The sequence below is a fragment of the Cinclus cinclus genome, chromosome 4 (genome assembly GCF_963662255.1).
Source record: "Cinclus cinclus chromosome 4, bCinCin1.1, whole genome shotgun sequence".
NCBI lineage: Eukaryota > Metazoa > Chordata > Aves > Passeriformes > Cinclidae > Cinclus > Cinclus cinclus.
Window position 1 is genome coordinate 39955220 of NC_085049.1, and position 26461 is coordinate 39981680.

Genomic DNA, 26461 nt, shown 5'->3' on the forward strand with positions numbered 1-26461 from the left:
TTTTTTACTTAATCAAAAAAGAAAATAGGAAAGTTTTTTTTCCAAAGTTGGTTAGCATTTTTTTGTGCTACCATAAGGCTTGACAGTAATGGAGTCTGCAGCTTGTAAGCAATGTTACATAGTTTTGGTTTTATTATAAATTTTTCGGTGATATCAAGTACTTGCCTGATCTTGAAGAGCTTACTGAAATGGGCACTCCCAGCTATGCACTACTGAATCCTGAAACTGTCAGCATTAACTTAATTTGGGGCATTCATCAAATGTCTGATAAAGCAACCGACAACTTGTCACTGTTGACTCAGGACTTTTACCTTTTAACACTAAGTACTTGAGCACAATGAAACACAAGAGATTTAGGAAACCTCAGTACAACAAATTTTCAGTCAGAAACCTTTAGGCTGTAAACTTGTAACATTACTGCTTGAATAGCATTTAGTATAAAACATTTTAAAAATACTATGAATTACAAGATACAATTGTTTGCTGCAAATATTTTTTCAGAACTTAATTTTGCAAGCCAGATGTCTATGCAAACAGGAAATTCATGCTGGCTGCCCATGATTTCTTTAAGTTGTGTTAGATCTGCCTGCTGTAACAGTTTCACTCCAATGCATTCAATGCATTTAGAGTTTGGAATCATTCTGAAACATTCCAAAGGATTTTGGTAATGTTTTTCCTTATCTGTATTAATCTACAAATTTTTCCTGTTCATGACTTGAACCTATTATTCTCCCTTATGTTCCTGGCATTACATGTAGAAGTACCAACATTGTACAATATTCTTGCAATCTTTCATTAAGTGGAATCTTAAAAATCACATTTCATTATTTCTCTCAGACAAACTGTTGCATAACATGAAGGATCAAGGTCAAATGATATATGAAGAGAGACTTTTAAATCACCCAGATGGTTGTCCTCAATTTTGATCTCTTCTTCACTACTTTCCAAAAAATATGAGAGATTCTGAACATTTTTCAAAATGAGTCTGTAGCATCCAGGTATATTCAGCTGTAATGGAGACACTCTGAATTTGCACAACTCCAGCTCATCCTTAGAAAGTCTTTCATGGTACCATTGTCCAACTTTATTATGGGGATACTTGATACTATGTCCCACCATTGGAAGAACCACCTTCAAAAAGAAAAACAAACACATTTGAGGTAATGCTCACCCATTTCCCTTTACATAAATGTGATCATTTAGAATGTGTTTAAACCTTGTGTTTTGGGGTCTGAAATAGTAAATCAGCAGATTCTCTTGTGAAATGAAGCTATGCAAAGCAGGTATACTGAATGCAGAAAAAATAATCAGTGTATCAGGATTCCTAAAACAAAGTAGTATACAGCAGTAAAGTCATCCAGTTGCCATATATTCAGTTGCCATGCAAGACTTCGCAACTACACTCTAAAACCTAAAAAACTGGAACACCAACTGCTTTTGAACATCAACTGCTTTTTCCCAGTAGACTGAAATCTTTCCCAAAGTATCAGCTTGAGGATAAATATTTCCATACTGCAAATGACAGTGTACTTATTTCCATTACCAAGTAAATTTGCTATGAGAGTGGAAATAAGCTCACATGTGTTTTCTTCAATGAGCATTTTGGCAGGGATGAAGACTGCACCAGTTAAATTAATCACATTATTTAAAACAAAACATTTTAATCAAATACAAAGATCAACAACCCAGAATTTTTCATACAGACTTACTTGGTATATAGAGTATTTGTTAGCTGATTCTTCTGAAGCAGTGACTACATGAACCTGACAAGACATTTAAGAAGAAAAAAACACCAACCTTTTAAAAAGTAAAAACATAAGCTTTATTATAGGAATTATGCACTGTACTCACCAACTTGCAAAGAATACTAAGGTTATTTGACTACTGCAGGGGCAGTAAACTCAGGTATGAAAAAGTCTTAAGATATGCTTATGGTAGATGACATTGCATTAAACATTTACTGATGCTAGCAACCACTATTATTCTTTGAGTCTGAAGTTAAGAAAGCCAATGCCATCTTGTGCTACATCAGCAAATGTAAAAATACAGAGAAAAATGTTTCATATTAAGAAAGACTATATCACATAAAACTCAGCAACTCAACACTGAATTTAATACATTTGCTTTTAATTTTATTTGGTCTAATTGTTTCATTAACATTTACTCTCAAAAATAATAGTAAAGAAAAATCTTAAGTGAAACACAAGCCACTCCATAGGGAGTGAAGGTAACCTTTCAAATACTCTTGCCTTCAAATTTGTAAGAGGTTAATCCAAAAGAAATTAATTACATTCTGCTTCTGCACACACCTGTTTGTTTTCTAGTAAAACACTGCACAGTTTATGATTGATCTGATCAGGAGAAAGACAGAATTATAGAATCATCTAGGTTGGAAAAGGTTGAGTCCAGCTGCAAACCTAACATTGCCAAGTCCACCACTAAACTCTCATCATATACCTCCAGGGATGGTGTCTCAACCACATCTCTGCGCAGCCTGTTCCAGTGTTTGATAACCCTTTGGGTGAAGAACTTTTTCTAATACACAATCTAACTTTTTCTAGAACAACTTGATGCTATTTCCTCTTGTCCTACCACTTGCTACTTGGCAGCTGTCTTCACAATAAGGTATGCTAACCCTAAAAGAAGAGAGCACTTCAGAATGGACTTCAGCATGTCAAAACCCTGGACCAGACACCCCCACTGCCAGATTCTACTCACAGGCTCACCTAAGGCTCCATGCACAGCTCCCAGGCTGAGCTATGGGCAAGCAGAAGCACTCCCTTGCCCTTTACTACTTTACCAAGAAAACTGCTGCATTTTTTAAAGAGTTGTTACCAGTCTAGACCCAGCACCAGTGAAGCTGTGCTAATGTTCTGTCTCCATAGCTGCAACGAGATTACCAGTTCAGCCTCAGGCCACCTTTCACCCTGGATTCACACTCAGCATTGTATATAGGAAAAAAAATAAATACACACACACACACACACACACACACACACACATATACACATATATATATATACAGAATGTATACGTATTATGCGGAGAGCAAGACTCATAGATCTGCACTGACTGCAACATGGGCACACTCAGAGTCCATTCTGAACTTTTTCCCCAGTCAAATCCTAAGAAGAGCATTAGATATCATGGAGACTAAATTTTCACATATATAATTTATGACCTTCTGTTTCTTCCTCTCACTTGAATAAAATGAACAGCCAAAACAGATTAAAGCTGCTAATTATATGTGCAGCTTGTAAGTCTATTTATGGTGAAACAAACAAAAAAAAAATCCTGTACCATTTTTTTAACTTTGTCACATATATTAAATATTTCAATGAATGAACCAAAATAAAGGCATTAGAGTATGTCTGCTTATGTATTCAAGTGCAATAAGTTGTTCAGGGTTTATTGTTGTTGTTTACTTTTTACAAGAACTACTTTACAAGAAGACTCACCTTGTCATTCAGGGAAATGCTTTCATCATTTTCTTCCAAAAAGACAAGATCACCCTCGACCACTTTTGAGCCATAAGTCTTCAGCCTGTATGATGCTGCTTCGTTCCAAATTTTACTGCAATAAGCATGGACATAGAATATGCGCAAGGAGTGAGGGATGTTGAGCCATCCTTTGGTACAACCTTCATGATTTACACCATAGCGATTTAAAGCTCGTAGCAACATCTTCTCTCTCACTTTAAACTCTGGCAGCATCACAAGTGTGCCCTTTGCATCTTCTGATATAAACAAAAATAACCATGTCAGTAATCCCCAATTATTCAAGTATTACCTGGCATTTAAAAAGAGAAAATAATCAAATATGGAAAAAAGGTGTCAGTCTAATGTTTCCATGCTTTGATTATTTCCTTTCCTTCAATGTGTCATGTTGGACAAATTTCATCTTTCATGCCTATAAACACAAACCATGAATTTTATTCTGTTTCATGCAGTATATATTAAACTAGCTGTCATTCAGTTATTCAGCATAGTTTGAACAATTTGGTTTGTTTAGAAATTTACTTTATCACCCAAAAGGGTTTTTTTGAACCAGGTAACTGAAAGTAAAAATCAAGTTATAAAAGAACATTAAATCTCTACTTCACACCATTTCAGAAGACGTATTTCACAGCAGGTAAAAACCGTATCTTTCTTTTAAAGGCAAAAATTACATTGGCTTCAGGGAAGTCTGACCCTTAACCAAGATGAAAGTGCATTTAATCAGATTTTTACTACACTGTATAATTGCTATATATTTAAAAATTTATGGGTTTTTTTTCATATTACAAATGATTACTTGACAAAACCTTTTGCTCAGACTTCTACATCTGCTTTCAGGAAAAGGCCAGCAGCTGCTTTCAGGATCCACATCAGTATTTTTCCATGCATCATAAAGCCATGTACAAACAGAATCATTCATCTTAAATTTTTTTGAGAAACCAAACATGTCTGTCTTCTGAAGCTATATATCATAGTTGGTATGTCAATCTACAGTGATAAGCAGGCTAATAGATGTGGAATATCTGAAAAGAAAATTACATTTAAAGTTGAAAGCAGCTTCAAATAGGTGAGGAAGTTTAGCTGAATGATAAAAGCAATAAATATGGCAAACAGCACTCAGCACACTCCTGCCTTTGACCTATTTTGATTATTTTAGTTCCAGAAAGAAAGAAAGTAGACATGTTAAGTGCCAAGTATGGGTTGGGTGCCACATTCCTGTATAACTCCCTCACTAGGGAGAAGTTAATGATCCAAAAGCAAGATAGATGGAAGGAGGACAGAACTCCTCTAATAAATCTTATTCTCTTCCAGCATTATGATATACAGCTCTTGCTTCTATATTTTCTTGCAGCTGAAGTACATTCATTTGCCACTATTTTGCATATTTAGGGCCTCATCCTTGTATAATTTTTAAATGTGTAACTCAATACCGAATTTCACAGAATGAAGTGTAAGTGGCATAAAGCAGTAGGAAAATAAAAGGTATCTCCCTGTGCAGCAACACCTTATTACCTCACAATATCAACTCTGCATAAATATATGGACAATTTAAACGGACATACCAGTTTGAAGAAAGTATCTTTTTGCATTGTTTACAGGATCATCAGTATCTTCGGGTGTGAAAAATAATTTCACAGCTTTCACCTTAAAAGAACAATTTATTTTTTTTCAGTGAAATATGACTATTTGTCAGCTAAACAGGTAATCATGAATCCAATTCTGTCTTAACATATTCTGCAAGCTCTCAAAATTAAATCAGTTCATTAGTGTCAAAGTTAAATTCTCCCCTTCACAGAAGATTCCATGAACCACAGAACAATGCGTTGTGTCCCTTCTCAGATTAAAAAGAGGTTTTAGTCACCCAGAAAACGTAAAACAATTTTCAAAGCTCTGTGAGAAACCAGTCACTTTCTTGGTCATCCAGTTCAAACTTCTCCATTTGAAATTGTCATCATTCTATCCTGAACAGGAAGGCTCCTTCCTTCCATCCTGCATGCCTCATGCAAAATTTAGACTAAACACTTTCCACAGTCTCATACAGAGGGACAACTATTTTTTATTTTGTCTTTTAATACTGATCTGTATTAGGTTAGATGACACTGTGACAAGGAAAACACTACAGTAATCTCTGTTACTTACAATATCGAAGGAGCTGTTCAATTTGCTAGCACTTCTACCAACCTGTGATACCTGGCTCTTGTCCTCCTCTGAGGTATTGGACTGTGCAAACACATACTGGCACATTTTTAATAAAAATAGCAGTTCCTACCTATTTTAAATTGAAGTAACCAAGTTAATACTAAGGATTTATATCATTACTCCTCAGGGACTGGGACCTGGTCCAACTGCTATCTGATGTCAGATACATCAACAGGAACTTTCATGCGCTGCCCTCAGATCTTGATTCTTATATTTGAAAGATAAGTTTTCCTGATTCTTCTCAGAATCAAAACAAGATTAGAAGAAATGGATACTCAAGTACCCTTTTAACTCTGTAGTGTCTGATTGATCTTTTATCTGTGCCAAACACTACACCACATACACCGAAAAGTACATTACTCTCATCGTATTAATTATTACTTAATAAGCTCAGAGCTGAGAGTTTGGGAAAGCAGCAATCTCTTCTACATAGCAGATAAATTACTGTAATATTGAAAAAGCAAATCCTTTCTTATGAACTTATGAGACATTTTTAAGAAGTAAACAGACCCCCAGCAGGATAAAGAAGCTACAGTTCAGAGGCAATCAGGACCATGAACAAACACTGTACGAAGACTGCTTCTTTACAGTGTTCAAACCCTGCATGGAATGCAACCGCTTTCCTGCCAAGTGGCATGACAACAATCCAAATCACATTCTAATGAACTAATGAACCCAGAACTATTTAAAGTTTCACTTGCTGTTTAAAAAAAAAGGTTTTAGTTTCAGTATGAATATCTTCATGCTTATGTTGGAATCAAAATTAATCTATCAATTGCTTCCAGCATACCGATGGATTTATCTCACAAATGAAATTTTTCACTGAGGTCAACTCCAGTGTAGATATTGCAACAGTAATATGAAATTCTCTTGACAGTAAATACTCAAAATTACAAAATGGAAGTACCATTTTTTCATTTAGCAAAGCCAATCCTATTTGATCGGTCTGAACAATTTGCCCCTGTCCAAATCGCTGAGGTCCATAGTAATTCACAAAACCTTTTGTCTAGAATGAGAAAGAATAAATATGTTACATGCATGAAAGTACTGGGTATGATTAATAAGACCAGGCATACAACACACATACATCTATATTTACATTCAAAATGCATAAAACCAGAATCAGAACTTACAGGAAACAAAAGCAAAACTCATAATTCATTACAATATGTTGGCACTAAAAAGACATCTAAGAAGACTATCAAGTTCCACCATTGTCTTCACATCATTAAAAAGATCACAGGTAAATGAAACAAAATTATTTGTATATAGTTAATTTTATAATTACAACTATAGGTCAAGTCAAAGTAATAAAGCTTTTTAAATGTGTCATTATGGAATCTCTACTGCAGCTAATGCAGCACAGCTAATGAACAGTAACCACTGGACATTTTTTCTTAAAAACACTAATCTTTTTCACATGAAATAATTTCTATTATTATTGCAATATAAAGGTCAAAAGTGAACAGTTCTCCTAATTCGGATTTTAAATCTCTTGATGAGTTCTAGGTCACATGTGAGAAGTAAAATCACAGTCATGTGAGCCAAGGAGAACACCCTTTTCTAGAAAATAGTAAGTATACATGGAGTACACAAACAAAAAAAAAATATTTGTTTTTCAAATAGTTATTAGGTTCAAATTTTATAATCTTCCTTGAGACACCTATAGGTGTCCATACACAAGTTTGCTTTCACAGAAGATGAAAAATGCATATTTTGGATTAATACATATCCTGTTTTGTCATTCATCTTCTGACCAGTAAAGTAAAACTAATAAAGCAAGACACACTATCATACATTTTTTTTTTATTTTGCTGTTTGGAAAATGAACACAAGTCAGATAGAGTAAAGAAAGTATTATAGTGCCAGCTGAATGCTTCTCTCAATAATAAAAATTAATTTCCAAAATACATGCAATGTACTTTGCATTTGCACACTGGGTAGTTTTCACTCAAGACTTTATTTCTGGATCAATCTTCTTAAAGCAATTTATATTATAGTTATTGCTTCAAAAGATAGGGCAAGAAAATCAATACTATAAAAAACATCTACAGTTTTTCCCTTCTGTTATTTGCTTTTATTTTTCTTAGTGGTTCAAGAATGTCTGATGATGGGAGTTTCCCACAGGGACTAAGGAAAACAGAATCAAAATCCACTGCATTTCAGGGGAATCTTCCTCCCGGGAGATGGACATTCCACATAGGTTCATACCATTAAAGGCTTTCATCCTAGCCAACCATGCACGTTCCTCAGACAGCCAAAAAAGACAACCGGCTGTCACGTGCACTTAGCACGTGTCTCTGTACACAGGTATTGCATACATATTATATGGATGTGTAAGTACATTGTTTCCCCCTGCATCTGCCACAGTGAGTCCCATCAATCTGGCCAGCCTCAGCTCTGTGCAGCAATGGCTCTTATATCCACACTCATTTGTTACTGAACTCCCCTTGTCTTTTGCTGCACCACCCTGGGGCCTCCAGGCTGTAACACAGAATCGATTCACTTGTAGTCTCTTCTTGGAAGGCAATTTTACTCGTGATTCCCTAAATAATGCAGGGAAAAAATATAAAACTGTAAAAAGCACCGAACTTGGGAAATATTGCCATTATCGTGCTCTTACAAGCATTTTCCTTAAAAGTACTTTTTATAACAGCAAAGAAGTAAAACTGTTTGTTAAGAGCAGCTATGAGCGTTTCTTACCTCAACACTTTCCATTGCTTCAGATATTCTCTCCTTCAAATCTGCAGAAGAGTCATGACTGTGGTGCTGGAGATCTCTCACAACTATGTCAAAGTGATTGCCCTTCAGCTGACCAAGTCTGAGGTGCTGGTATGCTGGACGGATGTTGTATATTTTCATACCCTTTTTTTCCATTTTGTTTCCAATTTCTTTCAACCTGAACAAATAATGGGGAAAAATTATGAACTATTCTCTGCTAAAGCTATACAACTTGTAATGAATGCCTTTCTCACCTTCACACTGATATTAAAAACACTTTTAAAAATAAGACCGTTTGTAAAACATCATTATAAGAAAACCAAATAGAATGCAGAGATAGAAGTCTTAAAATTTAGTTATAATCCAGAAAATACTTTTTAAATGTTTACATCATTGGTATTTTTATTATATTGACAGATGCTGGAACAAAGCAATTAATCGAACTTTCTTAGAGTAACTGTAATGAATTTTAATTATTTTTAATTAAAAAACTCCTCAAAACCTGTTTTTCATTAAAGAGAAAGGAAAAGAAAAGGTAATGTGCTGTAGCAGACTCCAAAACACAATTGCTCTTTCTCAGTCAGCCTTAACAAAAACAAATTTGGTGCCCTGATTGTCTGGGTGTGCTCGCACATGCTTGTAATTGGAAACACAGCTGACAGTTCAGATATTTTTTCTTTAAAAATCCACTCAATCTCTTTGCTCTTATGTGTAAATAAGAGTCATTCAAATTAAAGGAAAATTTTAGCATAAGAACTTGAATTCTAAGCAATATTTTAATAATTTCATAAACTGTTCATTTCTCCCATAGATGCATTTACCTATTTGTTTTCATCATTTAAACACTAATGCAAGGTTTTGCTAATTATCTCTTGGACAACTGGTCTTAACAGTCCAGTTTGTAGTGAAGTTTTATCATTGACATGAGTGCTATGTTGCATATTTCCTGAAGCCACAAAGATTAAAGCCATTTCCACTGTGCTCTATATAGGCAAGGGGAAGACATATCAGTAAGAACATTTCAAGAGATCCCTACCATGTTGATACTTATTAACACAAAAAACTAGGTGCTAAACTGCTTGTACCCAGATTCTAAATACCTCTCAGGAGTCACCTTCTTCACAACCATAGGCTGCAAAGTTATTGCCTTCTTATCTTTGATGCCAGTGTAACTGAAGTCTGAAGGAAGAACATCAAGTTCAGCTGCCAACAAGCCGATTGCTTCTAGTGTTTCTAGGTTTTCTTTCTGAAGGGTGAAAGCTGAAACAATCATCTCAGAATTATTAGGAACTCACTTTTATGTTTCAGTATTCTGCCAAGACAGATGGCAGGTTCTTCCCCTCTAACTGTAACAGGAAGGAAATTGCAAAGAAACTGTCCTCCTGTCCCACAAAACTGAAGCAAATGGGACTTTTAGCAGCACAGAAGGAAAAAAATAAAAACAGTACACAAAAGTCAACCCAACCAAAAAACCTCGATGCCTTTAAAAATAGTACCTCATAAAATGCAACAGACATGCGTGGATGTATTGCAGGAAGCATTCTCTATAACTGCTTTAACGAATGAGATCGTGTAAGTCAAATTTGACCTTACTAACTTGTTCAGTATCTAGATGAACTTCCTAAAATCCCAGTTACTTTCAAGGGAAAGCTATCACCCTGGAAATGCTAACTAAGAGTTAGTTAGTGGCTACAATCAAAATAACCATAACCATTATCAGTGAGCAGTTTATGTCTGGGGTAACTTGGTTCCTCCATCTCATTCTCCAGGGAGGTAACATTACTGCATTGATAATTACTTATTTCAACATAAACAATGGGGTGACCAGGCCTATGTGTCGATCCTGAGTTTCAGTCTTTCTACAGAACACCTTACACATGCCACCTTCACTAAAAATGTAGTATTTACCTGTGTAAACATCTTGCTTCTCCTGAAAACCACCAGCAGACCGTTTTCTGGACCAAGATTTTTGTCGAAACCTTACCATTATGGACGTATTTGGCTGATCATTGAGGTCTGTCACAGTAAACGATTTTGTTTCTAAAAGCTTTCCAAACTTTCTATTGATAAAGTGGTGAACTATTTTTCTGTGCTCTTTGTTTCCATCAGGCTGAAAGGAAAACGTAGAATTTTCTAGCTTTGCATCTAAAAATTTAAAGAAATCACTTGTTTCCTTTTCAGTCACTAATTGACAAAGTTCTCTGTAATCAGGATTTCCTTTTACAATCATTTCATTGTCTTTTGTAACAGTGACTAGAAAGGGGAATTTCTGCCTAACAGCACCGTGCAAATCAGCTCGAATTTTCTTGTCCAGCCTAGGTCCTAGCGAGAATTCCCAAGTGCTAGCATCAGCGCTGTTCTCCAAGCCCCACGCATCCTTCAGATCACAGGCAAATTTGTGGAGCAGTTCGCTCACGGGGTTGCCGAGTAAGGACTCCAAGACAGGGACCTCCCCGAGGCCGGACTGCAGCTCGGAATCTCCCTGACGCTCACTTTTGCCAGGGGATGCAGCACAGCCGCCTCCAGCCCGGCTTGGGCCGCGCCCCGGGGGCCCGGGCACGGTATCCCGGGGGCACCCGGGGACACCCGGGCCGGGGGGCTCCGTCCTCCTGTTCTTGGACTCCCGCGGGTAGGGGCTGCTCTGTGCCGGCGGCGCTTCGCTGGTTTTCTGGAGCGATTCAACCCGGGTGTCCCTGAGGAGGAGTTCGGGCACCTCGAGCTCTGTCACTACGAAGTCCCTCGGCGAATTTTTGATAGTGCCGCGGAAGCCGATGTGCTCCGTCAAGTAACTGAAGGAGGGCAGCATGGCTGCGGCCTGCCCTGCTCCCGGGCAGGCCCCCCGCGCCAGCAGAGGACCGGTAAGGAAAAAGGGAGGGGCGGAATAGACTCAACTGCTCCGAAAAAGGGCGGGGAGGGAGGCTGGCAGGAAGGCAGGCATGGATGGATAGATAGATAGATAGATGGATGGATAGATGGATGCAGGGAGCGAGGCAGGGACAGACACAGGGAAGTGGGAGCCCGCGCCTTCGGAAGCCGCCGCCAGGGGGCGCCACGGCCTCCTCCCCATACGCCTATCAAAGGGGCCCAAGGACGCTACCAAGTTTCCCAGGGGCGGGGGGAAAAACGAGCTCCCCTCCTAGCGGCCGGGCATGGGGCGTGCCGGAGGCGGGGCCCCTTTCGGCCGCCTATGGGAGGGTCAGGTGGGAGAGCGCTTCCGCTGTGTCCTCACCGCGCCGGTGACGTCAGTGGCATCAGGGTCTGGGCTCCGCCTCCTTAAAGGGGAAGCTCTGACGGTGGAGGGGAAGAGGCTGGCAGGTAACGCCCTATGGGAAGCGGGGCGCGCGGGCCGGGGGTATCGCGGGTGCCGTGGCCTGGAAGCGACGGTGAGGCGTGAGGGGACTCCGGGTGGTGCCGGCTGCGGGGTGCAGGGGACGCTCCCAGCCGGGAATGGCGCGCGAGGGGCGGCCCCGCGGGGCCGGGGGGGCGGCTGTGGCGCCTGGCTGGGCGGCCGCTTCCAGGCGAACCGCTCGGGTAACCCTGTGTCCCACCAGGCGCGGAGGATGGGCGAGCCCGTGACGGATTCCACGTACGTCCGCTGCCTGAGCTACGGGCTCGTGAGGCGGCTGGCGGAGTTCATCGACCCGCAGGAAGGGTGGAAGAAACTTGCGGTGGATATAACCAACGCCTCCGGTGAAAGCAGATACAGCCAAGTGCATATAAGGTTCTACATAAAAGTCCCGTAACGTGAACTTGTGCATTACTCGTTCAGTATAAATCTTTGTTAATCCCGTTTTGCCTGCCATTACTGTAGCTTGCTGCGCTCTGTGTGCTGATGGGCACTTGCGTCTTACAGTCCCGTTCCCTTAGGGAACGTAAGGTAATTACTCCTAATTGTTCTGCAGCTCAGTTTTTAAGCAAGCCTCAGAAAATTGACTGAAGAAATTAGGCTTAATTTGAGCTACAGACACAGGCATTTTTAGCAATACAGCATGGGCTGCATGACTTTCTGTACCCTAAAGGCTAGTAGACGTTGGTGTTGTTGTGCCCAAGGGTCAGCTGGACTGTAACTCCTAATTCGCTGTTTCCAAAAAAATGCCCAACAAATGTGGGGAGCCCGAGGCTTAAAACTAACAAGTTTACTTGAGAAGTAATGCTCACAATATTTTATGAGTACCTCATTTCTTGAAAGGCTTGTTGAATCCTTGCTGAAGCCGTTTCAAAGACTGAGATTTTTAGATGCTGTATATATAATCTTGGATTTCCAGTCTTTTCTGGTTATGGTAGTATTAAATCTTTGTTTTCCTTCCAGTAATAGTATTAAATCAGTCAGAATACTGGATCTCATTTTCTTCTTAATGCTCATGTCAAAATATTCAAAATGGAGTGTGAATGCTAAATGGATGCAAAACATTTGCAAATTATTTTTGCAATTTGATCTAGGTCTGGCTTACTCTTTCTTTCTACTCACATTCTCTTCTCTGTTAGTCTAGGGTGCCAATATATTATGGATCCTAGACAAACAGCTGAAGCCACGTATATGTGTATTTCCCATAGTTTTTCCTGTATTTTGCATGTTTCCCCCCCATTTTAAATGTGTTTAGGTTTTTCTGGTTGTGTTTTCAGAAGATTTGTGATTTTTTGCAGTGCCTTCAGATTTTTTTCATTGTGGATTTTTTTTTTTGTCATTTTCCTTTAGTTTCTTTGCCTTCATGCTTTTTGAGGTAATATTTTTCTTTTTTTAAATACTGGTCTTAATTTACCTTTTAAGGAGATTTGAGGCATTTGTGCAAATGGGAAAGAGCCCCACATGTGAATTGCTTTATGACTGGGGAACCACAAATTGTACGGTTGCTGATCTTGTGGATCTACTGATTAGGAATCAGTTCCTAGCAGCAGCAAGCCTTTTGCTTCCAGGTAACTATTACTCTTTTACGTTTTGTACTGTGTTATCTCAGTTTTCTAAGAGATTCACACACATGTGAAAGTTAGAAAGGATTAGGTTAAAATAACCCCAAGTGAATATATTTTCCACTTTCTATCACTTGTAATAACTGTTTAAGTAAGAGTTTCAAGTTTCAGTAAGGGTGCTGAAGTTTACACATGGTGACAGAATATAACCTGGTGATATTTATGTGTCTCCTAATTCTCAAAAATACTAGCATTAATATTGCTTATTCTCTGGTTCCTAGTGTGGTTAACATTTTTTTTTTTCCTAAATTCCCTTTTCAGAAGCTGTAAAGATGCCACAAGAAGTTACATTACCTCTTTCTTCACAGGAAACCTTGCCTATACATGAGAAACAACTACCTGTACAAGAAAAAGAAGTGGCATCTGTAAAGCCTGTTTTAGCTCAGAGTACTGAGAAGCAGCATTCAGATTCTTCCTACTCAAGTGAAGAAAACAGCCACTCACAGTCCAGTAACACAGGTAGACATTTATTTTGGTAGAATTCAGTGCTATTTTTTTGCTGATGTGTCCTTCACCCCATTTGAAATAAATCATAGCTGTGCATGAGAGTGATGATTCTATTCCTATCATGGTGCATCTATGGGAAACAGCATCTTGCATCTTGCCAATAAGTCACCTACTATGAGGGAAAACTTAACTGTTAATTAAATTGTGATTTCTTTTTTGCCACACATAATCCTGTTGCCTTTTTCTAATACTTATTTTATATGTTCAGCACCTCATGCTTTAAAACTAAATTTTGAATGTCAGAAATTACTAAGAATGCTGGAGAAAAGATGACTAAAGAAGGCATAGGAAAGTGTGTGGTTGGTCTATTCCATCCTAAAGGTACACTTTTGGGTTGCTGCCAGAAACATGATGTAACCTTGGTGTATTTTTTATGCATAAGGCAGTGTGGCTCTCTCTGTTATCTGCTGCACATTTAATTTCTACTACCTGTATTACAAGTATGAATCAAAACCACAATCAGATGCATGCTACAGTGCTAGTTGTGAAAAAAATGATGCATAGGTAATTATATATGTTAATCTGCCTTCTTTTTGTTTTTCTCATATCTTCATCATAGAGCTGGAAGTAGGGCTCCACTGTGTCAGGTTTTGTGCAGTAGCAAGTTTTTGTTTTAAGAGGACTGAAACAGAAACCCTTGTTCCTTATGTGAAAACATAATTTTGTGCTGAATGTCAATGTCTTTCAGATTTCCAGAATTTTTTGTTTCATGACTTGGAAAGCATTACAAATAATTTTGATGCCCGACCAGAATCAGCTGGAGGTAATAAACTGGGAGAAGGTGGCTTTGGCATTGTGTTCAAAGGCTGCATCAGTGGCAAAAACGTGGCTGTCAAGAAGCTCATTGCTGTGAGTTGTCCTGGGTATTTTTAATTTTAATGACTGTTTACTTTATAATAGGACAATAGGATAGACTTTTTTATCTTGTCTATTGTGAAAAGTGTTGAATGATACATTTCAAAAAGTGTTGTGACCGTGTTACACATTAGTCGGATTAAGAAATTTATCCTTAGTCCCAAAAGTGTTGTGAGTCGGCACAGTCACAGGAGCTAATTCTTGCCTTCTCTGTAGCTCTCCTTTGAGGGTCTAAGCAAGTTGTTGGGAGGAGCAGAGTGCTTCCCCAGTTGTTTTCCCCTCAGCCTCAAGAAGTGCCAGAAGAGAATGGGTCCTAAGGAGGTTTCCATTTCATATTAGGATGGCTGAGATTCTCAAGATAAATAGGTATTGTCACAGAATTTTAGTCTTCACAACCATTGTCTTGTGTGGATATTGAATTTTGTAATTAAGTGCTATTAGAGGGCAGCTGCAGTGAATTGAGTAAGTTGTTTACTGCTGAAACTAGATCCATTTATCCAGTTATACAGTGTTCCAATGAATTTAAAGTTGTGTTCTGATACTTTATTTTTTAACTGAGTTGAAGGTGTATTGAGAAGTTAACTAAGAAAGGCTTACAATTCTTATTTTTAATAGGAATTTTTTCTTTTTCAATTTTTATTTTTAAAATGAACAACTGTGCATTTTATTATGAACCAGTGATGTTGATGTCAAATACTTCTTTTTATAGATGGTCGATGTTAGTGTTCAGGAATTGAAACAGCAGTTTGAGCAAGAAATAAACATAATGGCAAAGTGAGTACATCATTATACAATTTTTGTCTTTCTGACATAACAATTCACATGTTAACTGAAAATGTTTCTTCTACAGCACAATCACATTTTGTTTGTTTTAAAGCATCACCATGCAAACCTGGCTTTGAGCAGTAGAAGTGAAAAAAGTCATTGGGAATCAAGCTCCCTCTGCCTTGTGTTTTTCTCAAATGTTGAGAATCTTTCAGAGTGCATGTGAATGGTTTTTTTTTTTTTTTTTTGCTATAGGTGTCAGCATGAAAATTTAGTAGAATTACTTGGTTTCTCAAGTGATGGTGCTCAGCCATGTCTGGTGTATGAATACATGCCCAATGGGTCATTGCTTGACAGACTTGCTTGTCTGGTAAGTGAAATCTTTTCTATCTTCCTATTGCCTTACTTTGCTAATGTATACAAATCTGTGGGATGCCTTTCAAAAGGAACTGAACTGATGGCCAAATGATGTTTTGCTACTTTCTTCCTGTGTTCTAATAACAACTGCTCTTCCAGTAAGATGTTACACAAACATTTTAGATAGATTAAAGTCAAATCAGGCTGGCAGGTACCTGAAGCATCACAGAAGCTTGGACTGACTATGCCTGTGTGAGGCAGTGCAGAGGGTGCTGCAGTCTTGTTCCCGGTTCTGATGTTGGCATGTTCTTTGCTGGCTCCTGAGATTTGTGCAATGTGAAATTGACCTTTATTCATCATCTTCATGATAGTGGTTATAATACAATGTTCATAGTCTGCTTATCTCTTTCTGGAGTACCTAAATAAATGTGAATTTAATTTTTTTTTAAAAATTTGTGTAAATGTTTCTGATTTAATCAAATGTTATATCTTGGTGTAGCCTTGGCCTTAAGTAAATAATAATAAGCTGATTTGGTTTGGTGAGGCAACTCTGTGTATCAAGGACACACAGTCCAATAGTGCGCTGTACTTAAGGCAGTAGATTCCTGTCTTTGTTAATTTGTTGATGGAGTTCAAAAAAAATCTGCTTAATACTAAGCAATTGCAGCTTCTGAGGTTGTAATCTGGTGAGCATTTTAAATTGGTGCCACTTGCAACCACGCATGTCGCCAGACCTGAAATGTTGGGCTTGCTGTTTTTTTTCACACTGGTCCTCTGGTTGTACTAGTTCAGTATCTATTAGTTGGAGAAAGATCTTGATTAGGGAACTGATCAGGCTAATAAAGTAATACTTTGTGGGGGAAAAAAAAAAAAATCACCTGGAGACATTTCTTTTGTAGAGCTGCTCACTTTTGCTCCAGTGGGAAAGAAGTGGTGCTATGGTGAGAATGAGTAACAGTGCTTGGGGAAAGTTAGTTTTTCTGTTAGCACTGCTGTCTCAGTTTAGATTGATTAATTTGCTTCCATACACTGCTACATGTGCAATTATTTTGTTTTTCTAACTGAATCAGTGCAGAAGAGAGACTAAGTCTTGCCTAAGGACAGTGCAGGTTTATCTGTAGAAGTGAACAGTGCTTAACAAGGATGTATATGAAAATGCTCATCTATGTAACTGGCCATTATCATCAAGTGAGCTTAAAAGAATAGGGATAATTGAAAGCTAACGAAGAAATAACCGAGTCCTTTACAAGGAAGAGACAAATTTATTACATAAGTCAAGGAATCTAAATTAGAATCTATAAATTAGAAAAAATATTTTGCTAATAAGATCAGACAGAGGAGTAATGTAACTTACTTGAAGATGCATTCTTGCTGATAACTTCATTTTGTGACTTCACTGGATGTGTTTGATGCATGAACTCTTGCTTGGGTCATCTTCATGTCTGGATGTTGAGCAGGCAAGGGAGGTGGCAGAATGGTGAGATACTGTAATCCACTTCCCTTGGCTACTGACAAGATTAAGAACTGGTTTTGAAATGTAGTTGTCCTTTCTTCTAAGGTCTAGTTAGTAGCATGAATAAAGTTAAACTCTCAAGAAATCCAAAAATGCTGGAAGATTAACTTCTTGTTTTTAGTAAAAGCTGTGGATTGCTTTGAATTATTTCCTTCGGGTTGAAGGCTCTGATATCAGTGCCAGTACGAATTTGGAGTTGCAGTAAATACAGATAGATCTTTGCTGAGCAGCTGGCAGTGGAGGGTCAGAGTCAAACCAAGAACATTTTCTGCAGCTGGCAACTTAAGACAAAATGCAGGGAAAGAATGTAATGTGACAAAGGCATGTGTTTCTGCCCAAGTCAATTAAGAAATGTATGCTGGTAGTGTTTTTAATCATCTCCTTGAAAGCAAAAAACATAGCAAGAAGTCACTTTTGGGTTGTGAGGTTTTTGCATGTTTTGGATTATGTGAGCGTATATATTTTTCAGATTTTTACTTGCCTTTCTCCCTTCTTAATCAAGGATGAAACTCCACCAATTCCTTGGAATATGAGGTGTAAAATTGTTCAAGGTACAGCAAATGGCATAAACTTCTTGCATGAAAATAATCATATTCACAGAGATATCAAAAGGTAAAAGCTGCAGACTATTGCTGGCTGCATTTTCACTTTTTCATTTTTCTTTTTTTTTCATCTTTACCCTGTTAAAGTAATTTTAGGGAGAGCAAACTGCAAAAAGCATTACTTCAGTCGAGGGCACAATCTTGTGCAAGTGACATCCATCACCACAATCTTGTCTGTGCCACAAGGATGTGATCAGTACAGACTTCTAAAGATAATGATGGGGCTAGAACCATAGAATTGCTTATGGTGGGAAAGACCTTTAAGATAATCAAGTCCAATCATAAACCCAGCACTGCCATGTCCACTGCTAAACCATGTCCCCAGGTGGCCACATGTACTTGTTTTAAATATCTCCAGGGCTGGTGGCTCCACCACTTTCCTGGTCATCCTCTTTCACTGCTTCACTTTGTGAAGAAATTTTTCCTAACAGCTAATTTAAACCTCCTGTGGCACAAATTGAGGCCATTTCCTCTTGTCCTATTGCTTGCTGCTTGGGAGAGGAGACTGCCTCCCACCTGGCTCCAGCCTCCTGTCAGACAATTGTAGGGAGTGATTAGGTCTTCCCTGAGGCTCCTTTTCTGCTGGCTCCCTCAGCTGCTGGACAGCTTTCCAGCTGTGAGATTTTGCATTGTAATTGTAATTTGTGTTATAGCTGTAATATGTAAATTGTAATTTGTATCATAATCTGTTACTTTCAAATAGCTATTTGAGTGCCATGACAACACACTAAGTTCTGTTCTTTAAATTCTGTTGAAGAACAATTAATTTTTAAATAGGGAATTTTTCACATAAAACCACACCTTTTTTTCCCCCTTTTCCTAGAACACTTCTTCAGAGTGTTTCCTTTGATTTACTCCTATTTTTTATGAATACATTAAAATTACTTCATTCGGGTTCATGAATTTCAGGGTTTTCAATGATAGTGAATGTTCATTGTTTGTTATACCAAAGCTTTTTCCTGTGGATATCAGAACTCAGAATAGGCAAGGGTTTTATCGTAGAATTTGGTTGGCTTTTTCTGGTGTTTTTGTTGTTGTTGTTTGTTTCCCTTTCCTGCTACAGTTTACTGTATTGATCTTTTTAAAAAGCAGCCCAAATCTTTGAAGAAAAGCCCCAAATGCTTTACTCCTTCTGAGGGTTAAGATGGAGCAACTGACCAATTGGGTGTTTTAGAGGAATGTTTCAGTGACTTTCAGGCTTCTGGCACCTGCTAAGTACAGGCAACTTCAGTTTTGTGACCTTTCAGCTTGTGGGGAGCAAGCTTTTGCTTCATCTGCCTTATGTATGTGCTTGCTGCTTTGACAGTTTGTTTCTTCTCTCTTCCCTGCTTAAGCCTCTGGAGAAGTGCAATGACTGGAAGGGATGCATTTCTTTACCTTACACTGCCTCTACCCTTCTAACTGCTGTGAGTTGATCATATTAGAGAATTGGGGTTTGGGGTTTTTTTGTTTGGATAACATTTTGCAACTTGTGTGAAAAGCTCAATAGATTTGATTGGTACTATTAATAGTGCTGCCACTCCCAGATAACACCCAGATGAAGAGACGTCTAAGAAGATTTACTTCAGTCTTCATTTTGCTGTGATACGTAGAGACCATTTATGAACACGCAGGCACTAGAACAGCTTCTCTAGGCTAGAGGGGACATGATTTAATGGGTGTTTCTAACAGTTGTTCATAGTTTTTTGGATTGGTTGTGCCCAGGAAGTTGTTCAGTTCTCTTTCAAATCTTGAAAGTTCCAGTAAAACTTCCATTTATTGTGCTCTTTGTGGTGTACCCAAAAAAAAAAAGACCACTCTTTGGACTTGAGTCATGTTGATAAGAAGCTGAGATTTATGAAGTTGTGATTTTGGTCTCCTTTTTTTTTTCTTTAAGGAGTTGAGCTTTAAACAGGAGACCAGTTGGCAGATGCTGCCTTGACAAGTGTTTGGCCTTTTGTAGTGATAATATATCTAGCATTATTTACAGGAGTTCTAACATCAAGTGATCCATCCATAACTTACAGCTGTGTTAATTTTGTTCAGGCTTGGTGAACAAAAAGGAGTTAGAAAAATAACTTTCTAGTAAGTGTTGTGTTGCATCAGGCTATGTAGCTTTCTTACAGTTCCATGAAAGGGATCAGAAAATGAGGATTTCATAAATATTGAATCAAGTTATTTTAAAATGGTTCTGTGTGGTACAAGTTTAAAACCCAGTAGATTTTTGCTGTAATACATCCCACTTGAGTATTTTATGAAAGCGTTAAAGACTTTGAGATGAGCCTCATTGTCAGGGTTGCTTTTTTTAAAGAAAGTAAAAGCCAAAAGTCAAGTGAAAACACAGGCACATGCAATATTCTAGCAGTAATAAGTTTTCTCGTTTCCTTTCAAGACAAGAATAAGAGTATTCTCATTCATTTGGCACATGAAATTGTCGTGGTTGACATAGTATTAGATAATAGGTATTAAAAAAACCTGCTTTTTTAGTTCTGAGCAGAGATTTAGACTATAAGAATTAAACAGTGGTCCAGTAGAAGTTGATCAGAGCTAAGTATTCTCTATTGTCCCTCTTAAAGCCAAACCATGCATGTAACATAATTGGTCTCATATAAGAAAGTTTTGCATTTCTAAGGTTTGGGAGGTAAGGGGAGTGTCTATAGTTTTTTTCCCCTGTGTTTTCTTGTTTTGCCTTTGTTTTTTTTTTTTTTTTAATGCATGCATGCACACACAAGAAAAAAGCATGGATGGATCTTGCAGTCAGTTCTTCATTTATTTAGAGGAATTAATTTTGAAATTGAGCAATTTCCAACAAAACTAAGTTTATGTAACTTGTTTTATGAATAATGTATAAATATCTTAGCTTTCAAGATAGTCAAAATAGCAATTTATATTTTGTTACTGAGGAATTACTAATCTGTTAAAAAACCTATTTACTATACTGTTTGTAAAATTATTTTTTTCTTTGTTTTTTTCCTCTCCTTCCTCTCTCCACCAGTGCAAATATCTTACTAACTGATACATATGTACCTAAAATTTCTGACTTTGGCCTTGCAAGAGCATCTGTAACATTCACACAGACAATCATGACTGAACGAATTGTTGGAACAGCAGCCTACATGGCACCTGAAGCTCTGCGAGGAGAGATAACACCTAAATCTGATATATTCAGTTTTGGAGTAGTAAGTAGAATGTGGGAAGCAGTATATGACTTCTTTTGTAAGATAAAAGGTCACAAAATCAAGAGTATCTGAAATAAAATTATTACTCTGGTCTATAAATTTTCTTTTTCCCAATAGATATTTTCTTAAGATAGTGTTTCTAAACCTTGACTGTTAAAATCATTTGAATATGTCGATTTGCTATGTGAAAGACCAGAGTAAAATAATATTCCAAGTTCTAGCTAAATGTGGTTTGAAGTGGTGTGGAACATTGTTTTTGCTTGCATGGTATTGCACAAAAAGTGTAACTCAGGCTGAAAAAGAAAATTCAAGAAAAGCGTTCAAAATTATTGTGTTTTACTGTATTCAGCACAAAAAATACAATGTCCATGTTGGATTTGCCTTAGAGCTGAGTACAAAAAAGACATGCGCTTAATATTTGGAAGAAAAATGCATCCAGTCTGAATAGATCCAAGACCATACTCACTATTGACCACTTCTTCACAGCACTTAATTTCATGAGAAGGTAAACCCAACACTATGTCTGAATAGTTTGGAAATCCTTCAGTCTTGCTGTGAAGGAACACCATGTAGGGTGAGAATTACTTGCGTTGAAATTTGTAAGTTGCACTGCTAATAACAGTTAATGAAAATACAGGTAGGAACAAAAACTGAATTGTATAAGAAATCTTTGGACAAACACAGATCCTGAGAGTATTTGTTGACAGGCTGGAGATCATGCTCCTTTTTGCAAATCATACATCTGTTAGGGTTATTCTTGATTCATTTTCTCTTCTGATTTTTCTTTCTTGCAGGTCTTACTAGAAATAATAACAGGTCTTCCTCCAGTAGATGAAAACAGGGATCCACAGTTGCTGGTATGTTCTTTATGCTTTCTTCTTCCCTCCCACTGCTCCAGGATCACTTTATATGAAATTATAGGCAGTTAACAGGTTATGAACCAATCAAATTTGTCATTGAAATACCAAGTTGTAAAAACAGCTCTTTTTTAATATTTATCTTAGAGGTGAGGCTGAAACTTTTATCTCTTGGCTGGTGGATTTGTTCAGCCCTCAAGGTCATAATCTTCTAATCTGATACTGAAATTCTTTGTTTTGTTACTGCTTCTTATTGTAACACCAATGTACTCTATTAACATACTCCCTGATAATTCCTCATCCCCTGAAACATACTGAACTGTTCATCTCTCTTGTTTCTTTATGGTTCGGTATCAATTTCCATCTTCTTCAACTTTACTAAAAATTTGCAAGTACCTTATGCTTTTAACCTTAGTGAAGTTTGAAATGTAAGGGCTCTTTTTGCAGAGTGAGAGAGGTGGGTTGACTTTACTATTCAGTGAGTAATTCAGTCTACTGATGAGGAAACTAGTGTCTCAGAACTCACTCTCTTGAATTAAAAACCTTACAAGACTCTTCATAATATCTCTCACATATCTTAAAACCAAGTTCTGAAGTGCTTAATCCAAGATTTTCCTAGAATACTTTTTGCATACAGACTGATTTATTCATTAAGTAAGAAATAGCACTGAGGTCTGGATTGATTTTGTTCCATACTGTTTGGAACATTGTAAATCACTTTCTTTGAAATCTTTAGGAATACCAATGTAGTATTAGATTTTTTTTTGTCCTTCTAAGCTGTATCTTCTGGAGTAGCAGAATAATTATCATTTTGAGCTTGTAAACATGTTGGAGAACTCAGGTTCTTTAAAGTGGGCTTTTTCAGAGATAGGATCTAAAGAGGAATATGACTAGTACAGTTTATCTTTGTAATGTATTTTTGATACCATAAAGAGAATGGTCAGTGTAAGACCATATGGCATCCTTAGCTTGAGAGGAAAATCTTGAGGTAGTTGAATGTTAGCAATTTCAGACTGACTCATAGAGGAAGGCAGAAGATCTGCCTCTACTCATTGCCTCTTATTCATTTATGCTTCCTCAAACAGTGTGTGATTACAGATAACCTGTTTCAAGTGTGTTGGAACTGAGGACTTTTGGACTAAAACAGTCAGATTTAAAATTTGATTTCTGACTAGAAGTTTCCAGCGGATACTGCAGCCACTGAGACTGGAGCCAGAAGTTTAGTTTATAAAAGTGATTAAAGAAATTATACCAACTTAATCTTGCATATCTGTGGGTTATTAGGATACTTTGTTGATTGTGCCTCTTCTCTAACAAAAGAAAAAATACTAGAAAATTGAGCCTTGAAGTGGGAGAGTTAAGTCTGTATGATATGGCTTAAATAAATTTGCTTTATAATGTTCTGGCAATTAAAATTATAGAGAATAAAAATAAGTAATAAACTAATAAAAATATATAGTTCATTTATACTCTCACATGCTGTTCAGATACTTATGTTATCTGCTTGTTGGTTCAAATTTTCTTATAGTTAAATATAAAAGATGAAATTGAAGATGAGGAAGCAACTATTGAGGATTATGTTGATGAAAAGATGAGTGACTGGGATGTACCTTCAGTTCATAAAATGTATTCAATTGCCGATCGGTGTCTGAATGACAAAAAGACCAGAAGGCCAGACATTAAGGTGGTATGTAGTCTTTCAGAAAAAAATAATTTTGGGTGAGCATGTGTATGTGTGTGTGTGTGTGTGTGTGTGTGTGTGTGTGTGCGCGCCCTGCCTACAGTTACAATATCAGTTAATTATATTTGTCTGTTCTCTTCCAGGTCCAACAGCAGCTCCAAGAGATAAAAACTTGATATTGTGTTTCTTCTGATACACCAGTGTTTCTATAATGGAGACATCAGTACCAAATATTTAATTAGTATTTAGTGCAACATTATCAGTGGTTCTGCTTTCCAGAACTTTCTGGACACACGTAAGGTGAGCTGTTGGTCTGTCAGCAGCTCTTTCACTTATCTTTTGTCTGGATATGTGAGACTTAGACTGGGCCCTTAACACGAGAAAAGTCTTTCTTGTATTAACAAATTGCAGTGCTGGCACATCATCTTCTCCTGCAGCTTTTAAAATGCATTTCCATATTATAATCTATTTGATTATTTTTGTTTCCAAATATCTGCTGCAAAGGCATATGACTGTAACTAGGCAGAATGTTTTTTTCTGCAGATTGCTTTCTTGATCAGGTGTACTAGACCTTTGTCTATTGAAGACAAAACCATTTAATAGCTATAATGGTACTTAATGTTGTCTTTCTGGGAAATGACAATAGTACTATCCATTTAAAACAAACTTCTACTTAATACTTTAGCTTGAGAGTTCATATTAGTGTGGATGGTCTGGTACTGTTAGTGAATGTGATCATTATCAAAAAGTCTTCTCGGCATTAATTTTAGTCAAATAAATGCTGGAAGACATTTCCTAGGTCATTTTTTTCCTTTCAAGGATTCCCAAGCGAAATAGTTCTCTTGCTGTGCAGCTGCATTTGCACTTGCAAATGCTTTCTTACAGTGAACTCTATGATGACAAACCATTTAATTTTTATTCACAGGAAGACTCTTAGCTACTTTGACTATTTTAGGAGGATTGAGTATTTTTAGTACTTTAGGAGAGGATTCCACATAGAGATGGTTTCTTTTCTTAAAGGCGTCAGAAAAATGATGTGAAAACCAATTCTTCATTTTACTTAGTTTCATTATTTGACTATTTTTAATGTACATATGTATGTATATTAACTAAATACAAAAATACACTTCTAAAAGTATAAATGGAAAGCTTTTTAAAATAGAAACCTTGACAGATCAAAGCAGACTAAAAATGGAATGAAAGTGACTAGTAAGATTCCAGATACTTTGGCCTAAGTATTAACATCTTTCATTTACAATGGTATGTTATTTTCAGATAAACTCATTTTGCACCTCATTTTTTTTGTACTCTGTCAATAGCTTAGGAATAGGAACATAGTCCTACAGATGGGAACATGGCCTACAGTTAAATTTGAAATTCTGTGATTATGTGTGACTTCTTTCAGGAATATATATATATTGTTGGAGGAAGATGTGATGATACCACTAGATTTCTGGCTATTAATTCATTTTGTATTGCCTTTTCAAACTACTAGCTTAACTTAGAAAAATGGATCTACCTAATGTCTTCTAACTTTTTAGCAAAAACTGTAAAAAACTGTTAATGTAAAAAACAGTCAGCATTATTACTTCTTTCTGCTATTAAACCTCACTGCATGGAATAAAGCTGTACAGCTCTGAATCTGGAGAAAAAAGCTGCTATAACGTTAAATTAGAACAAAATCTGCTGAAGCCATTCTTCAGGTTTTAAGCATCTCCAGCTGTTATGTGAAGGTTTCTTATTAGATCACACCTGCTTTTTACTATTCCCTGGAGCTGGAATAGTGTTGTCCAAAAGTGTGTTTGCTGTAGCAATTCCCTGGTCCGCTCTGTTCACCTCTGGTAGGATAGAACATTTTTGTTCATGCACCAGCTGTGATATTCTTCAGTGCGAGGAGAATCTCAGCTACACGCATGGGAGTTCCTTCTTTGTCATACTAGGGCATTACTATTTGCAGTGCTGCTCTCAGCAGTGAGGTTTTGGCAGTAGTTTTCCCTTCCTCACTGAAAATGAAGCATGTTAGCTATGATTTAATACAATTTTTAAAAAGTTTTGAACTTCTTTAGTGAATGAAAAGATGAGGGGTTAAGTAGGTAAAACTAGCTAACTTATGTGGCAACTATTTTTTTTAATTTCATATGCAGGGAGCAAGGAGAAGGAACTTTCCCACTCTAGATTTCTTTTGAGGTCTTCATACAGTAAAGTCAGCATTTCTAGACATTAACACAGGATAAGAGTAGCTGACTTTAGTTTCTTTTGTTTGCTGCAAAAACATTAAATTATCCTAGAATATATACTCTGTGTTATTTACTATAAGACTTTTTAGGACACAGATCAGTAACTTGAGCCATTCAAGATATTTGTAATGGGATGATGTGGTTTCATAGAACTGGAGCTGAGAGAAATCCAGTACAGTTCCTGGTGGGTGAATAATGTTCCACAAGGAGCAGAGATAGGGCTAATCTGGCTGGTCTACATCCTGTCTCAGCAGGGAAGGGGCCATGGAGGGCAACAGGGGATCACTGTGCTCAGGGAAAGAGACAACTCTGTTGCATGTTAAGGATCTAAGAACTGCAACATAAAGCAATTCAGTCACCCAGGGAAGGATGGGTGAATGAAAAATAGCAAGAGTGATTTACTGCAATTCCACAATTAGAAAGCAATAACAAGATGAAAACAGATGATAATGATCCAAAGAAAACTGCCTTTTTAGGAGAATGTCAGAGGAAGGACAACAGTTCTTCCCTTGGCCAGAGCAGAAGTAACAGAATGACTGTTAGG

At 37.4% G+C, this 26461-nt stretch overlaps 2 protein-coding genes across 4 annotated transcripts; one reads left to right on the forward strand and one right to left on the reverse strand.

The window, feature by feature from the left end:
- Positions 1-151: 151 nt before the first annotated feature.
- PUS7L (pseudouridine synthase 7 like) lies at positions 152-11238 on the reverse strand. Its single transcript, XM_062491151.1, has 8 exons — positions 10326-11238; positions 9518-9677; positions 8400-8595; positions 6604-6702; positions 5060-5141; positions 3459-3736; positions 1710-1763; positions 152-1131 (listed from the first exon to the last, which is right to left on the reverse strand). The coding sequence occupies exons 1-8, from the start codon at positions 11221-11223 to the stop codon at positions 808-810; spliced, it is 2091 nt and encodes a 696-aa protein (XP_062347135.1). The 5' UTR covers positions 11224-11238; the 3' UTR covers positions 152-807.
- Positions 11239-11769: 531 nt separating this feature from the next.
- On the forward strand, positions 11770-25490 carry IRAK4 (interleukin 1 receptor associated kinase 4). Of its 3 annotated transcripts, none has more exons than XM_062491944.1 (12): positions 11770-11800; positions 11969-12138; positions 13186-13331; positions 13647-13844; positions 14581-14741; positions 15457-15521; positions 15768-15882; positions 17885-17994; positions 20959-21142; positions 21937-21999; positions 23528-23686; positions 23824-25490. In XM_062491944.1, the coding sequence occupies exons 2-12, from the start codon at positions 11978-11980 to the stop codon at positions 23854-23856; spliced, it is 1395 nt and encodes a 464-aa protein (XP_062347928.1). In that variant the 5' UTR covers positions 11770-11800; positions 11969-11977; the 3' UTR covers positions 23857-25490. The 3 variants fall into 3 exon arrangements, with proteins under 3 accessions (XP_062347928.1, XP_062347929.1, XP_062347931.1); XM_062491945.1 differs by having other exon boundaries at positions 23528-23683; XM_062491947.1 differs by lacking the exons at positions 11770-11800; positions 11969-12138; positions 13186-13331; positions 13647-13844 and having other exon boundaries at positions 14632-14655.
- The last annotated feature ends 971 nt before the right edge of the window (positions 25491-26461 follow it).

Bases quoted from the DNA above. Each gene is read 5' to 3' on its own strand.
- IRAK4 (XM_062491944.1), top strand. From the start codon at position 11,978: ATGGGCGAGCCCGTGACGGATTCCACGTACGTCCGCTGCCTGAGCTAC. The intron at 14,742-15,456 runs GTGAGTTGTCCT...TTCTTTTTATAG, and splicing joins CTGTCAAGAAGCTCATTGCT to ATGGTCGATGTTAGTGTTCA. The intron at 23,687-23,823 runs GTATGTAGTCTT...GTTCTCTTCCAG, and splicing joins GAAGGCCAGACATTAAGGTG to GTCCAACAGCAGCTCCAAGA.
- PUS7L (XM_062491151.1), bottom strand. From the start codon at position 11,223: ATGCTGCCCTCCTTCAGTTACTTGACGGAGCACATCGGCTTCCGCGGC. The intron at 9,678-10,325 runs GTAAATACTACA...TGATTGTTTCAG, and splicing joins GAAGCAAGATGTTTACACAG to CTTTCACCCTTCAGAAAGAA. The intron at 3,737-5,059 runs GTATGTCCGTTT...TGTTTATATCAG, and splicing joins AAGATACTTTCTTCAAACTG to AAGATGCAAAGGGCACACTT.